This window comes from Desmodus rotundus, chromosome 9, assembly GCF_022682495.2.
Source record: "Desmodus rotundus isolate HL8 chromosome 9, HLdesRot8A.1, whole genome shotgun sequence".
In the NCBI taxonomy this organism is placed as follows: domain Eukaryota; kingdom Metazoa; phylum Chordata; class Mammalia; order Chiroptera; family Phyllostomidae; genus Desmodus; species Desmodus rotundus.
The window spans coordinates 2,335,796-2,352,588 of record NC_071395.1 but is presented as its reverse complement, the minus strand read 5'-3'; the positions used below and the strand labels follow the sequence as shown (position 1 = coordinate 2,352,588).

The window sequence follows — 16,793 nt, the reverse complement described above, 5'->3', positions numbered from 1 at the left end:
CGATCTCACCACTTCTGTACATAGTTAAAGCAGAGACACCGGCCAGGGCAGTGAGGCAAGGAAAAGAAACAGAAGCACCCAAACCGGAAGGGAAGAAATAAAACCATCTCCGTCTGCAGGCGACATGATTTTTATGTCTCTCTCACACACACACACGTGTGCACACACACACGCAGTTAGGCTAGTAAACGAGCTCAGCACGGTTGCAGGACTCGACATCGACAGACGAAAGTCCATTGCATTGCTCGCACTAGCCGTGAGCAAACGGGAAGTGAGCTTCAGAAAACAATCCCGTTGACAACAGCATCAGAAAGAATGAGATACTGAGGACCAAAGCGAGCACAGAAGGCCAACGCAGGTACACTGACGACCGCCAGGCATCACTGACGCATCAACGAGCTGTAAATAAAGGGAAACGCACGCTCACGGAGGGAAGACCCGGTGTCGTTGAGACGGCAACACTCCTCAAGCTGATGTAAGATTGAGCACAGTTTTTATGCAAATACCCCTTGACATCTTTCTCAGGAATTGACAAGCTGATCCTAAAATTTGTACAAAGATTCAAGGGACCCAAAATAGTACAAACAATCTTGAAAAACAACAAATCTAGAAAACTCACACTGCCCAGTCTCAACACTTCAGAGCTGCGGTAACCACCACGGTGTGGAGATGGCAGGATAGGCGTAGATTGAAGGGAAAGAGCTGGGAATTTCCACAGCAAATTAATGGTGGGGCTGAGATTCAAACCCGGATCGGACATGGACACCCATGATTTCCCACTCCCACAGAGGGGTTTCGTGGCGGGGGGGGGTTGTTCTCTATACTCTGCTTCGCAGTAAGTACCCTGGGACCATGCGCCTCAGACACAGCCAGTAAGTAACCGGTGAATGAATGAACGATGCTTCTGGTGGTAACAGCTGCACAACACGTCAGTACGTGGTGTGTAAAGAGGGTAATTATATTTCTGGTACAACACACCAGTTACCCTGAAGCCAAAGAAAGAAGCTAAAAGCTACACTTAGCTATGTGCCGAATAAAACACAGATGGAGTTGCTACCCTCTGACATCCTTGACCCCTAAGGATGGATTGGTAAGAATATGATAATTCAAAACTATCAGTCTAAAATACAAGACACTACCATGCTTCAGACCAAAACTAAAATTAGAATAAGCAGGAGGCATTTGCCTCGTGTTCTCCCTTTTCCTCCCCAGCCGTCACTTGGGGTGAGATAAAGATGGGTTAGCGATAGGGCAGGGAGTTTTCCATGTACACTCATTCACGTGAATCCTCCCAGGGAGTCCTGGAAAGCACTAGTCTTAGAATGGATTCACGGAACAAAGCAGGCCTAACAAGTTCAAGGTCATCAGTGACACAGGGGCACCATCTCAAATCGCCTCCTTCAACACCGAGGGAAATGCTACCACTGTCAAGCTCAGAGGTGATGGTGCTGGCGAACAGAGCGCCTTTCTGAGGACTCGAGGTGTAACTGCTACTTGGCCTCTCGTCTCTGTGGATCGGGGCACAAGGACACCACGAGTTCCCTGGCTGCTGAGGGAGCACACACCGGCCATTCCGCCCGCAGGCGGCCAGCAGGGCGAGGGCCCCCCGGAGCAGCCGCGCGTGTGTGTGACAGTGTTTGACAATGCAGGGGAGGATGTGCGGAGGAGACGGTGGGCGACGGCTAGGCCAGCCTCCGCAACTGCTCAGCAGTCTCCTTTTGTAGCCGGCAGAGCTGACCACAAGCCGCGGCAGTGTGCTCGAAGCAAGCGGGTCGGGCAGCTGGAAATAAAGGCTGTATCTGGCCCACATTTCAGGCTCGTTTCTCTGGACAGTTGAATGTTAACAATTGTTTTTATGGGGTAATAACTCATGTCTATCAGGTACCTCAAAGGATTTATATTTCATCTACTAATGTTATGTAAAAGTAAGGCTTTTTTAGGTAAAACAAACAGCACATTGGTACTGCATTGTGTCCGACTTGTAAAATCATCTAGAATAACTTGCTTCATTTTCGGAGCCTAAATTCTCCTGCTTATGAGAACAGCAACAACAGTCGTCTCTCTGTTGCTCCAGTGACCAGGAGCCCTATTGCGCAGACAGTGGGAAGGACCCCTGTGCTGTGAATTGACCTGGGAGGAGTGAGGAGGCCGGTCACCAAGAGTTCGGGGCCTTAGAGGTGCCTTCTCAGGAGCCGGGGCTAAACGGCTCATTGCTCTTCCCACCTGTGTTTGTCCGGTCTGCTGGTTTTCTTATTTAGCTCTTTTAAGACCCATCCGTCTGCCTACGCATGTATCCGTCAAGGTGCCTTACCACGTATGTAGTAGGGTATCTGCCCAAACCCTGTCGGAGCAAAGCAAGGGTATAAATAACCAAATGCTAATGAAGTAGTGGCATCATTGGCTGGCTTTTGGAGCACACACCCGGTGATGATGGGGAACCGCAGAAAATCCTAGCGCAGTGCTCAGGAAAACCAACCTGTTAAGCACTGAAATGCCCAAATCACGGACGAATCAGTAAGGCCCTTCTCAACATCTGGGAGAAATTTTACAATGGCAAAATTGCTAGGAGCGAAAATTAAATATTTACTTCCAGCATTTCTGCCATTTATGCTACGTGCTCCGGGCCGGGCACTGGTGTGGCTGCTCTGCAGGTGTGACGTCTGTCCTACTATCACCACCGTGCCTTTTTCCGACGAGGAGACCAAGGATCTCAGTGGCCGAGCACCCTTCCTCCCCTCACGATGGCCGACGGTGGCTCTCTAAGCCGTGAGGCCGGGCCTTGGGCCTGCAGGGCCATCAGTGGTGGGAGGTCTCCGCACTGCAGAGGCAGAGTGTACATAGGAAGCGCCCTGATCCCCAACCCTGCAGGCGAAGCAGCAGCGTCTTGGGGTGGGGGGAGAGGGGAGATTAAAAACACTTGCTGGCCAGGGCCTCACTCAGAAATCATCATGCGCATTTTCTCAAAGCCCCTGGGCTCAGAAGTATGGAAATAGGTGAACCATCGATTTCAGCTCATACGTTAAAGAGCAGCAAGGACTGCGAAGCAAGGACATGCTCTGTGTTCTGAGCAGGCTGTTCAGAACCTTTCGAGTACAGGAACGATGGAGATGTCGCAGTCGCAAACCAGTGAGGAGAGTGATCAGGCCCCGAAGAAACCAGCCACAGACTGGCCAGGGCTGTCCCTCTCCTGCCAGCAAAAGACCGCACAGCAGAGGCAGCACGCAGTGACAGTCACCTTCCAGAGAACAGGCGTGGAAGCCCAGAGGTGGCGGAAGGCTGGTGGGGCTCGTTTCCAGCACGTGTGGGTCCCACTCTCCATCAGTAGAAATGGACGGAAGTCCCACTGTAGGACGGCCACCCGCTCAGCTTCCAGTGCAGCTGCAGGCTCCGTACTGAAGGACAAAGAATGTCCCTTTCAACCTCTGCTTCCCAGTCAGGACTCTGAGAAGTATCTGCAGCCGCTGGAACTTGCACTGGAAGACCACACACCCGGAAGGTCCATTCCCTGAGCTAATTCACTCTGAGCTCAAAAACAAGACCATTTGGCGGGGAGAGGGCAAGAGGAAAAGGCTGAGTCAGGCATTACCAAGCGCTCCATGAACAAAGGCGCATTATTTCCCCCTCGAGCCTTGGACTCGGTGCAGAGATGGGATGTGGGGCCATTTTGTGTGAGCCCCCAACTCTCCCCGTTATTTCAGCCGCTGGAACTTTCCGGACACACAGGGGACTTAGCAGGTCACAGCGACCACACCTGTGACTTACTGTGTGCATTTCAACTGTGTGTCAGCTGCTCCACACAGTTGTGCTAGGGGCCAGATTCCTGGAAGAAAAGACCCCACAACATTGCTCGGTTCTCACTCATGACCTAGCTCCCTCAACCCTTCTGTGGAACGGTGGGAGTATAAAGAGATAATTGTATGTCCTCAAAGGCTGCCCACTTTCGTGCCGACGCTGCGTCGGACCGGTCTGCTCGTGAGGTGACTCAGTGAGGTGCAGGTATTGCTCCCTACTCACACTTCACTTGGAGGCTCCAACTTTAGGGAATAAAGTGCCGTTTGCGACCAGAAACTGACTCGTGTCCCTGGTTCTATCTTGGCAGCCCCGTGTCCATGAAACAAAGGATGTCCCAGACCCTGTCACCTCCAGAGCCAGGTCATTGTGCATTGAAAACTCAAACAGGATTGCAAACCGTGGCAAAGACAAATTTTTGCCTCAAAAGGAAAAGGGTAGAAAAGAGTGTCGTACCTTTTGAACATCTCGATGTGCTAAATATTCCAGTCGAGACTTCTTTGTAACTGAAATCCTCGCAGCAGTTCTGTGGTGGCCGTGCTCTTCTCCCCACTTTATGGACAAGTCACCTGATGTTTGGGGGATTGAGCACGAGCCGAGTAACACACTGTTGGCAAGATCCGTGTGCGTGACAACCCCGAGCCCGGGCCTTTCCCAGCATCCCACGGCGCGCTGCCGTGGCCTCGCTGGGCAGGGGCAGGGAGGGCGGGAAGCAGGGCTGACAGGTGGCTTTTCACCCCTGACAGGATAGCTCCCTGCACACTCCCTCCCATCATCATCGGCATCTTTGTCAGCCGCAGCCTGGCACCCACGGGGAGTCAGTGTCCCATCGCGCTCGGAGGCCCGCTGTGCCCTTCAACGTTCCCGGCTGTGAGGTCGCACGTCAGGCCCTCAGAGGCTGGTCTCCGTTTCATATCTGACAATGCATTGGCCTTTGGGTCAAATGGAATTATTACCAGACACAAAAGGCAAACAGAAAAGTGACAAGTTGCAGGGTTGGGTCAGAACTCAAAAAAAAAAAAAAAGACAAAAAAACCCCCAACAACTCAGAATGGATTTGATGTAGAGCCTAGGGACAAAAAAGCAGTAATAAAAACGTATTTTACAAATGTCATAAAAAATTAGTCTAAAAATGGATTTCAAGAAAATTCTTACTCCTTTGCTACAGAGAAAAACTAGTAACAATTAAACAAATAGAGACTTTAAATAATCTTATTCCTTCATATATCTTATTTCTATCAAAAACATAACATACATACAGGAAAGTATATGCATTAGCCCCCATATGCATAAGTACACACAGTGAATTCTCATAAAATGAACATACCGAGGTAAGTCCCCCAATCCAAATGCGCCCTTCTCACCAGTAATTTTTTTCGTTGTTTACCTGTCTAACAAAATCACATTCAGTTTGTGCCCATGGGAGCTCCGATTCTGGGTCCCTGAAAGTGGTCGTCTCTCCGTCCTGCCCCAAGGACATCACGCCTCTCTAACGAAACCTTTGGGGCAGAGTTTCTCCCCACAGATGTGTGACGAGAACTGAACAGTGCTACATGCTTTTGCAACTGGAATGAAAGAGGGGATGCGGAGCTCACACCCCACCCAGCACACGGTTTGTATCCTGAGGGGTCGGTCACGGCTGCGAGTGGCACGTGCACCTGTGAAGTCTGGGGCTCACAGGTGCGTCTGTAAGTGGAAGCCACACACCGAGTCCCCACAGGCATCATGGGTCCCTGTTTGGCTGCGTAGTCCATCCCACAGGGCCCTCAGCTCGAGCAGAGCGCAGACGGGGCCTGCAGGGCGTGGCTTCAGGGCCCCAGACGCTCTCTAATCTCTCCAGCTTGCTCACGCCGACCGGTCCGCGGAACTCCACACTTCCAGACGGCTTTCTCTTCCGGTGCCAGCTGCATTGCCAGCTGCATTCTCTTTCTCTGAGGAAGAAGAGGCATCTTGACCCCCAAATAGTAAATTCTAGAGCCTCCGGACCTGAGCAAGATTGGTGCTGCAGGGAAACGCACTTCAAAGGAACCCATTCAAATATCATAAATTTCATGTCAAATGGTAAGAAGTTTGCAAGTTCGTCTTTAAAAATTCAAGCTCGACTACATGAAAATGAACTCATTTTAATTCATGGCTAACATTGCAAAGATATGCTATTTCTTAGCACAAATAATGAATTAGGAATTAATTTTTGGCACCCTTTTTGGGGTAAAATTATAACAATAGCATGATAGGCAAGCATCCCTTGAGATTCGGCTCTGGGAGCAGGATCATAATCTTTTGATATTCAGTCATTTTTCTGAAGAACATAACCTTCAACGGTTTGCGGTTTCCTCTTTTCCGGTTAACTGCTCTCGGTTCTAAGAGATCCTCATTTTTTAAACGTCTTTGTGATCTGCACGGCGTTTCAACACGTTTTTTCATGAAGTCTGCGTCTTTCCCAAAGTCTATGACTACACTTCATGGCTGGTTTCCACTGTGTTGCTGGCGTTTGATACGATTACCTGGAAACTGAGGGACAAAACCTCCGGCTCTGGTGCTGGGATGCTGGTGTTCGCGTGAAAGTGAGGCTCGTTCCAGTGGGAATTCGTCCTACGCGTGGCCGATCTGTTAGTGAGTGTTTGGCGTTATGGCGACTCCTGCTTTCCTCGTAGCCCCTGGGGCTCAGTGAATAAACACCAGTGTGCGAGCTCCGAGTCGTCTCAGGATACTCTCAAGAAAAGCAACGGTGGGCTGCACCTGAGGGCCGGGACCACATGACTCGGGCAGACACAGAGGTGACTGTCACAACTCTCTAACAGTGACAGGAGGACGGGACATGATTGAAGCTGAATGTGCAGCTAGGCACGGACATCGGGGTGAAGTTACAGTGTTTAAGCCAGGGTAGCTAGGGTAAGGTTTGTGGAATGGGTGCATTAGGCTGCACACAACCATATAAAGCATGGTAGCCTGAAGGAAAGGCCAGAGGGGCCTCTGAGGAGATGACGTTTTACTAATACGATGGTGATGGAGAAAACTGCAGGTGCACCACTGTGGACCCCGGTTGAGCCAATAGTGAACGAACAAAGCATTTGGTCAATGACTAGGCCCAAAGCCCCTCCCCTAAAATGAAATGCCTGCGAAGCACTCAGAGTGAGTGAGTACCACGGACGAGTGTTTGTAGAAACGTGGAAAAGCGGAGCAGCCGCCTGCCCACCCGGATGCCTCTGGACCTGTCGGCGGCTGTCTCTCCCCAGCCCCGACCCCTCTGAAAACCGCCTGCAGCCTCTGCTACTTTTATCAGCCTCAGGAACCATCAGGCCCCTCACGGTCACCATTTGCCGTGTCAGCTGGCACGGCCTCTCCACCGCAGGGCCCGGAGTGCTGGCCACCGTCTCGGGCACCTCACTGGAAAGACCCAGGCACAGGAACGAGCATGTGAAGGCACAAAAGGCCACTCCAACAGGAGTCACCCTTCCCTGCCACACGTTCAAAGAAGTCCTCCAATTTCGGAACCCCCATTATCCATGCTGAATGTCAATCAGGTTGGGCAGCAGAGAGGAACTCAGTGCATGTTTGTTACAGTTTTCAAACGTTGCTAGCTGGGCTAGATGAGGTGCTGACAAAAACAAGGAGGAGCTAGTTACCAGGAAAGACTGGGTAAGACCAAATAAGGCAGAAAAGTCCAGAGTCACAGAGACAGCTAATTAAGTGAACTACCCCTGTCCTTAGCCCTACACTGTCTTTTGCTTACACAAAGGATAGACAAGTTGATGGGCACTAGAAACTGTTTTTCCCTCACAATTAATGTACATCAAGCCTTAATTAAAAGCTTTGTATTTGGAGGCCTATTATCACCCCCCAAAAATGGAGATGGAAGAGAATCTTGGAAGAATCTTGGGAATAATAAATAATTTGAAGTGTGCTAAGTTCTATGAAATATTAAAGATGTTTAGATAAGAAAAACGAATAGTTCTGCCTTCTGAGAGGCTTGCCTTCCATTTATTTCAGAGTAATATAGGACAAAACACCGGTTGGCTGATTTTATGTGAGTGAGCTGTCCACCCCCCGGTCTGAGAGGGTGACCGCACGCTGTGTACAACCACACCGAGATGCCCCTTCACACCCACCAGGAAAGCTGCTCCAAAAAGGCAGACACGTGCTGGCGAGTATGTGGAGAAATTGGAGCTCTCACACGCAGATCGTGGGGTGTAAAATTGTGCAGTCACTTCAGAAGTCAGTTTGGCACTTCCTTAGAAAGTCAGAGTTACGACCCCACGATTCCACTCCTTGTACCCTTAAAAACTGAAAACACCTGTGCGCACAGAAATGTGTCCAAGACTGTTCGCGGCCACAAAGTGGAGAAACGCTGACATCCCTCAGCTGGAGAATGCGTAAGCAAATGCTGCACATCCCTGGGGTGGACTCTTAGTGACTCGTGACAAAGAACAGCGCCTGCGGCCTCGCGGACGAACTCAAGAACACTGTGCTGAGTGGAGGAAGCCAGACGAAAGGGCACACAGCGCATAGTTCCATTTACGTGAACTGGCCAGCACGGGAAAAGCTGGAGGGGCAAAACAATTCGTTAGCCTGAGACGGCATGGGGTGGGGGCGATGGCTAACAGGTCAGACTTTCTTTGGGGGTAAAGAAAACATTCTAGAATTAGAAATGTTCTAGCATCACAGAGCGAGGACGGTGCACGACTTGGTGAATAGACTAAAAACCACCAAGTTGCACACTTTAAAAGGGTTAGTTTTATGCTATGTGTATTACATGTTAATTTTTATAAGCCTATATAAGTGAGTAACTGATATTAGGCAAATAGCTATTATATTTTATAACTTTTTAAATATAATCTAAACTGCTGTAGTTTAAAAATATTCATTAAAATGATAGTGCACATCAGCTGTTACTTCTTCATAAAATATGAAATAAAAAAACAAAAGGACTGAAATTATAAGATTAAGCACACAGGGTTCCTGCTTGCATGGACTGCCTGGGTAGCGGAGCAGATGGACATACAGACCCATAGCTCCACCACTTGAAACACATGGAGCGAAACACAGAGATCTGTACAAGGTGTTGTGACCGAGGAGCGCAGGGCTAATTCTCGGTGTCCGCAGGCCCGGAACTGCACTGTTCGAGTATTTCGTATTCAAAGACAGAATAAATCGATCGGAGTCTCGATGGAAGAACGCCGGGCCCCCGGGGTGTGAGGACCCACACAGAGACAAAGGCGCCTCACAGGGCACGTCAACTTCAAGCGTCTGCAAGTCACCCGGCCGGGCTGGAACTTCAGAGATGTTGCAGAAGAAGAGCTGACAAGGCTGGAAAGGCTTTGTTCTTACAAAGAATGAACCTGGGGGCTTTATTCCGCCGGCGGTGGAGAGCCAGCAAAGATGCAGTTCAAAGAAATAAAACACTCTGCTTTCGATTCAAGTAGCTCCCACTGGCAAGCTCGTGGGAGAGGACCGGAGGCAGACAGACATGCAGGCCAAGAGAGCCTCACAGAGTGACCAGTTCTGGCAGGGACAGGACGGAGCACGGACAGGGCAGGCACAGCAAGACACGGCGCGGGGCTCTGTGCCCCGGCTGGGAGGAGGGAAGGAGAATGCCTCGCCTGTGGGTTAGGCAGGGAGAGCATCAAGGTTTGGTGTCTGCATTTCTAACAAAATTGCGTTTAAATCATGATGTTGAATTTGAGGTGTTTGTTCCAAGTTTAGAAGTCTAGTGTGTGGAGTCTTGAGCTTGCAGTTCGGGGGAGAAAGTCTGGGTTAGACATAAATATTTGAGGGTTCATTAGAACATGCCTGAAGTAACAGGAATGGCTACCATTGGTCAACAAGAATCGACAGGCAGAGAAAAGAAGGCCGAGACCAGAAACCACGAGAAGCCTGGATTAGGGGTCAGAGAGCACAGAGCCAGGTCCACGCTGCTCAGGAAGCATCAGTCAAATGACAGACGAGCGACCTTCATGTTTGGTCCCAAGGAAAGCAGCTAGGGAGACAGGATGACATTGGCATTGAGTGAGAGGGATGCCACAGAGTCTCCTTCCTGTTGTCTGTGTATCACAATGAGAAAGAAAAATCAGTCTTGTTCTACCATGGCTGGGCGTGGAATTTTGGAAGTCGGCAGCTCAGAGACGAGATTGCTGCTAAAGCAGAGACGGGAGTATGACCAGAAAAGAGGAGGCAGATCCAGCATCAGCCGTGAGATGGGCTGACAGGAGATCAGACTGGTGTCCGGGAAACCAAGCGGAGAAATGGAGAAGGGGGTGGTCCCCTCCCCAAATGCTGCTGAGAAGTGAAGATAGGAGAGGACTAAGCATTTCTTCCTGGGGACAGCAGAGTTGAGGTCCGCTGTGACCTTAGCAAGCGCCCTTCTTTGGAGGGGGAATAGAAGCAAGCCTAACTGCCCGGGTCCACAGCGGAGTGCCCTGGCGTCCTCAGAGGGTTCAAGAGCAAGACGCAGGCGGGGAGTGAGGGCACGAAGGGAGCAGAGGCAGAGAGGGGGTTCCACCTTCAGAGGGAGCAGAGACCTGGGCAGAGTGAGCAAGGCGTGCGGACTCCCAGCAGGGCCTTAATGAGAGGGAAGGTACTCAACATCCTTTCAGGCTGACGGAACCACCCAGTGCAGGAAGAAAGACGCTGTGGCGGAGCGAGGGGAGCCGCAGGGACTCAGGAGCTTAGGCGCAGCGGGGCCTGGGACCCAGTGGAGGGTACCAGGTGCGGGGTGCAGCTGCTGCAGCTGTGCGGGGAAGCACAGGGGGTGGGTCCACATGAAGGGACGTTGATAGATTTGGGGGAATTTAATTTTGCAGATAAGAAAAAAGTAATAAATAACTCCCCAAGAACCAGGAGGCCAAGATAGTTCACTTCATTTCTGTCCACAGATTAATGGGACAGATGCTAAACGTTGGCCTGAGTGAGACATAGGACCATTACCGTAAAAGAATACTATTGTTTTCGTAAAGTAATTTGTCTCTTAGTAAGTGCAAGAATAAAATGCTATAAAAGTTTGAAGACAGGAGGTAGTTGGATTTTACGTATCAAATCACAGGAGAGCGGCTCCACTGGAAGTTGTGTTGTAAGGCAACATTCTCCACAACTGGGACGTCTCAGGGTCGCTTGGCTGGCCTGACATGACACAGGAAGCCATCAACAGCAACATTTACTTTAGGAGTACATCACCAAATCAGACAAGCTCAGAGGGGCCCATTTCCTTGCAAAATAAACAAAATAAATGGCCTCATAGCTGCCTTTCCAGCAACAGTATATTTTCATAAAACCCTTTTAAATGACTACAATTTATTTTACACAGAGACATTCAAAAATCTCTTTGTCACTGAGTATGTGAATAGATGAATAAACCTTGAGAAAACATCAAGGGCCTTTCTGTGTCCGATGAATAGCTGGATTATTCTCCTATGCATAAGTTACCTCCCCTCCTGGGACATTGCTTGTTTGGGTCCTAAAGCAAATATATATATAAGTATATTTTATATATTCATAAAAATATAGTATATAATTATTAGAATATATAGAATATATTCTACACTATTCATAACACATATGTATGGATTATTATATAATATATATTTCACAATATATTTATAAAAATATATTAGATGATTATTAGAATATATTCTATAATATTCATAATATTAGAATATATGCATTCTAAAGCAATTAGCTTCTATAGACAAGTAATATAAGAGATAAATTTATCTGGAAAAAAGGCTTGATCAGGCAAGGCGACAGAGCTTTCAAAAGGCACTAGAAGATGCTCATGTGTTTTCTAAATTCGACGCTCAGCGAAAGCTGGACATGACCGTTCACACTGTCCCCGCCTCTGCCCGCTCGTCCCACACGAGAGTTTCCTTACAGTTAGCGGTTGGGCTTTCTTGGCCATAAATCAGGCACTGAAGACACTGTCACCACCGTAGGAGGTGAGGATGTGGCTTAAACAACCTGAAGTTTCATGTCCAACAGAGCAGCAGATAACACTCGAACACGGCACTTTGCAAGTGGTGACACTCGAGAGGTAGCTATTAATTTGGTCTAAGGGCTGCAGCTCTTTCACCGGAGGAGTCGCTGTTTCACACTGTAAACTCCGTCCAGAGACGAGCTGGAAAAGTTACCATAAGATCAGGTGGGAACGACGTCGGGATTATGTGTGAGCGGATTCTGACTATAAGACTAGACCTCCTGCACTTATTCAATTCTCAAAAGGCAATCGAATTATTGTTTTTTACACACTACAAAGAAGAAATTTCCCTGGGACTCCCAACGTCAATCCCGTAGCTCACGCAGGGGTGGCATTGGCCCTTGCCCCCCTCCTCCAAATAAATGGGCCAGAAATGCTTTTGGAGAAGGAAAAAGAAGAAAACCTGAGAAATAATGTTTCTTCATATAAAAAGTAGATGCTTTTTAAAAAATCAGTTAATAATGTGATTATAGACGATACATAATCACTTAAAAAATGCAACCATTTAAATTTTTAACCTAAGTGTTGGTCCTATTTTGTACTTGAGAGCACATTTATTTAAGTCATGAATGTACTTCTGGAATTTGAACGTAAGACGGTGATTCACGAATTGCTAATTATCCTGCCCTGCTAAGTCTTTTAACAAAGTGGGCACGTTACTTTACGTTAACTGCTTGACATAGTCTCAGTTTGAAACCCATGTTGATAGTTCTGTATCGTTTCAATCCAGAATGCTTTCTGAAAGTTACGTATGTTCTTTATTCTTAAGAGGGAGAACAGAAGAAGCCTTGGGGAGGTGGTGGGGCCCGTAGGGGGCCTGGGAATGTGAGTTCCCTGAAGCACCTGGCCTCTAAATTAAATCCAGAGGAAATGGCTGGACTTCACCAGAAGCTGGAGGGGGAGAGCATGCTCTGTCTACGGGAAGGCCTGCAGCGCCCACTGAGATTATGCTCCGCCCAGAGCACCGTGGGGAGCCAGCTAAGTGCTCCAGGAGGGAAGCGGCTCCACGAGGCTTTTGAAGGGCCACTGCTAGCGGCATGGACAGTGCCTGGGTCCCTGGGTGAGGACGAGAAGGAGAGAGGCAGAGGGGACGGACTGAAGAGTCGCAAGGTGGGTCAAGCTTCTTGACGCCATGACCCGCGGGAAGGAGAGAGGGTTCCACTACCAAGCGAGTGAGTCGCACCGAGAGGGACAGCTGGCTCCAGAGAACGGCTGTGGCGTCAGCTTCGAATGAAGCGTTGGATTTGAATAGATGGAGAAAGGAGTTTGGTAGGAAGGAGGGGGCTGGAAGTCCCTCACACAGCTCCTCTCCCGGCAAGAGTTACTGCGCTCCGGCTGTGGGCTGGCACCCTGGTTTCTTCTGCACAGCTGTTCCGTCGTCGCTGGGTAGGCACGCCGAGGCCGGGGGGGGCGGGCACTGCTGCCGCAGAGAAGGGGACTGAGGCCCTGGGAAGCTGAGTGAACTGCCCACGGTCACACAGCCAGCCAATGAAAAGGATGACATAAACGTCCAACGCAGGGAACAAAAATCTGTTCCATTCCTCATTTTACAGTAAACAAACCAAACCAAAATGTTGCCACCACTGAAGACAGGCAAACAGACACTGAAGACATCCAAGAGGATTTCCCGAAAAGTTCTGGCAATGGCCGCATGGCCATTTTACGAAAATACATGGCCTCCCAAGGGACCTGTGGCAACGAGAAAATCACTGGCATTAAGGAACCCAGTGTTCTCCAGACGCTGTTGAGACGGCTTTCGAGTCCCTGGCCCTAAGATGCATGACGTCTCGCAGGTGTTCGGGCGCGGTGGTTCCCTGGAGAAGAATGAAGACAGGGGAGCTGCGGGGCTGGGGGCCCTGGGCAAGAAGGCCGCTCCCTCTGCCCGCTGACTGACGTGCTGACTCCTCTTCTGGGAAGAGCTGTCCTTAAAGACGACCTTCCTGTGAGCCCGGGTGGACATGTCAGCCTGGAACTGCCGGATCCTGTGGCTGCAACACCCCATCGGTGGATGGTCCATTTCCCCGTCGGAAGGGGGTGGGACAGGCGGAGTCACTGAGACCGTGCCTGTGAAGAATGAACTCCCAGCTTGGTCCGGGTAACCCTACAGCCCTCGTTAATTAAAAAAGGCAGCATTTCCCAAGCATGTCTCTCAGTCGAGTGAGAATGTTTGCACAACTCACAGTGTACCTACTTCGGGGGCCTTGTTTGAGTTTTAACTGACTTTATTAAATCGTAAAGTGTTAGTTTTTGTTTTAAAAGAATCGACTCGAAGAAGTCTCTTCCAAGGCTACTTTTGAAAGATGAAAATTGCCTCCAGTCACGCGGTTCTCTCTTCCTCTCTGGCGTGGTAACTAGACCACACACGTCCCCTTCTGTGTTTGGGAGGAGGCAGGCTTCCCAGGGCTGCGTGCCGCCACCCGAGATTTTTAAAATGAGACTCTGAGCGTCAACTAAAAAAATTTTATTCCTAATGTCCAAAAGAAAGGCGAGTGACTCTCTAGAGGAGAAATGAAGATTAATAAGCCTCTGTTTCTGTCGGTTTTCTTTTAAAAATCCGCATTTTTGTTCCTTCGGTCTTTGAAGAGTCTATTTTAAATGACCTACTTTTCCATTCAGCTCGTCGCACTGGGTACAGTTGACTTAAAAGTGCTTCATGGCTCATGGTCTCTTCCTGAACGCATCACTTTATTCCCGGTCACTCTGACTAGTGCGGGCTACCGTCTCCAGAGAATGGACCCCTGTTGGTTAATAGAAGAGTGGATGAGAAGGATACAGATATGTTCTGTATCCTTCTGTGTTTCGTGTTCTCCTGTGTTTCTGTGCGTGGTTAATACCATGTATCACAGTCCTCACGTGTAGGCGAAAGAGCAGGAGCCCCCCAGCTGATCGGCTCCCGAGACGGGTCTCCAAAGCGTTAGCCACAGGTGGTCACCCGCCCGGCTGGCTGCGGAGCTCTCTGGGCAGAATCCCACTGCTGTGTGGCGTGGAGGGCCGGCGGGCACTGCACCCTCTCTCAGGGCTTTCGTTCCTGCTCCCTGGGATCATGCAGGAGGCTGTCTCTGCGTCGCTGGTCATCCGTGTGCTGTGAATAGCACCAGCAGCGTTTTCCACGTCATCTCCTGGTAAAGTGTACTGTTGACTCATCCGTGCACAGGAGGTGCTGTTACACATGGGAGCTGAGTTCTCAAGAGAGAGCAGCATGAAACACCTCAGTCCTTGCCTCGGGGATGTGCTCACCTGGGTCACGGGCCTCCCCACTGACCCCCAGCTCACCACGGACAGGCTGAGAGCTGAGACGCCCTGCGGAGAGTCCAGGAACTCTTTCTTTTGGGGTCATTTTCCAGAAGCCTTCCTGGTTTCTGATCATTAAAAAGCTGATACAACTTACCACGCACTACTTCATGCTCTACTCCTTTGCCTGCTGACTTGGGGCTGTGGTTACTTGCCTACCACCAGAAAGTTTCAGAAGAACTGAAGTTACAAAAGGACACTTATTTAATGCAGGAAGCATCAACCATTGTATTGAGGAACTGGAAGACGCTTTAAAAGTTCTCATATTACCAATTTAATTATATGTTTCCTATGTAGTAGTAATTTCTTACATTGTTGCCAAGACCGTTTTGAAAGGTTAGAAGTATGCAGGAAAGGCTTTTGGTATGTATTGCTGCTAACAGTGTCCTCCAGGGGTTGTGAAACACACAAGGCCAGGTTAATTCTGCCACCAGAAAATATTAATTCATCAAAAACACACCAGATTAAAAGAGAGCAGGTGTGGTCAGGGATAAGAGGATGAGGGCAAAGCAAAAGAAGACACCAATTCCTCTTTGTAAAGCGTTATAGGGGCAGGACAAGCAGGGTGGGAAGGCTGAGCCCTTTCAAAGGGATACATTTGAAGTGGGGGGGGGTGAGTTCCAGTGAAACATACATAACGAAATAACCTAAAATCGGGCTGGCTGCTCTGCACTGGACCAGTGGGCCCCTGGTCTCCAGCTCAGCCGGCTGTACAGAGGGGTCTTCCTTCTCTCACTTCCTATGCAAGCCATCCTGGTTACCCCACTTCACTCCTTTCTTTTACAGAAAATCTTTCTCCAAGTCATGAAAAGGGGGTGTTTGACGCCAAGGCACTTAATTTATAATTATTATTACTGTCGTTATTAACAATGAACACAGGAAAGGCCCTGTTGGAAGTCACCCGCAAACCTGTCCAGGTGCCCCCACTCTGTTCCCGGGCGTGCTGGGTGACTGGGGCGCTGTGAACCACCGCGCCCGCGGGGCTCCGAGGTGGTGTCCCCGCTGCTTCCAGACTCCATCGCCAGACGCAGCAGCAAGGCGCACGGTCCTTCTTCGCCCAGGCCCCAGGAAAAGCGCCCAGGGTGGCAGCACCTCTCCCTGACGGGGAAACGTCCCCTGGCTACCGCTCTCTGGGCTGGGGATGGTTCTCCACGTCACGACCTCCCCTTTCCTAGAGGGGGACACTCGCGAACACACCCGTCGCCTCCGCGGGACCCGCAGTCCGCTCGGCGCGCAGCGCACCCCAGCGGTCGCATGCCGCCTTCAGGCTTTGGCCACCGGGCTTCCGGAGAGCTCGCCAGTTGCCGCCGCGGCCGCCTCGGAATCAGCACTCGTGAGGCCGCAGGAGCTGGTCTTGGCCGGACCGGAGGCGCGGCTGCGGTTCCGGCCTCGCTCCCGGCACCTGGAGCCCGGACCGGGAGAGGCGGGGCGGGGCTGCAGCCTGGCCGGGCGCCGGTGCAGCTCGCCGAAGCCGGCCGGACCCGAGCGAGGCGCGGGGGGGGAGGGTCTCGAGGCCGGGGGAGGGACCCCAGCAGGGGTGGAACCGGCCCCTGCGAGGCACCGAGGCGCGCGGCGCGGGCATGGAGCGGGCGGGCCCCTGCTCCGCGCGGCCGCGGGACCACAACTCGGTGGAAGCGTGGCTGGACGATCACTGGGACTTCACCTTCTCTTACTTTGTTAGGAAAGCCACCAGGTAAGAAGAGGACACGCGGCGGAGCTGGCCGGGGCGTGGAGCCCGACCTGGGTT

At 50.5% G+C, this 16,793-nt stretch overlaps 1 protein-coding gene and 1 long non-coding RNA gene across 4 annotated transcripts in view; one reads left to right on the top strand and one right to left on the bottom strand.

Moving 5' to 3' along the window:
- LOC123480625 (uncharacterized) overlaps positions 1–16,793 on the bottom strand; it is a 140,105-nt gene that overhangs the window by 16,437 nt on the left and 106,875 nt on the right. The window lies entirely within an intron of this gene.
- Positions 16,124–16,793, top strand: part of PDE5A (phosphodiesterase 5A) — an 84,294-nt gene continuing 83,624 nt past the window's right edge. Inside the window, exon 1 of one of the 2 annotated variants that reach the window (XM_053911096.2) lies at positions 16,124–16,739. In XM_053911096.2, the coding sequence (XP_053767071.1) occupies positions 16,627–16,739 (113 nt within the window). In that variant the 5' untranslated portion in view covers positions 16,124–16,626. The remainder of the gene's footprint in view (positions 16,740–16,793) is intronic. The other variant, XM_024568574.3, reaches the window with a different exon arrangement.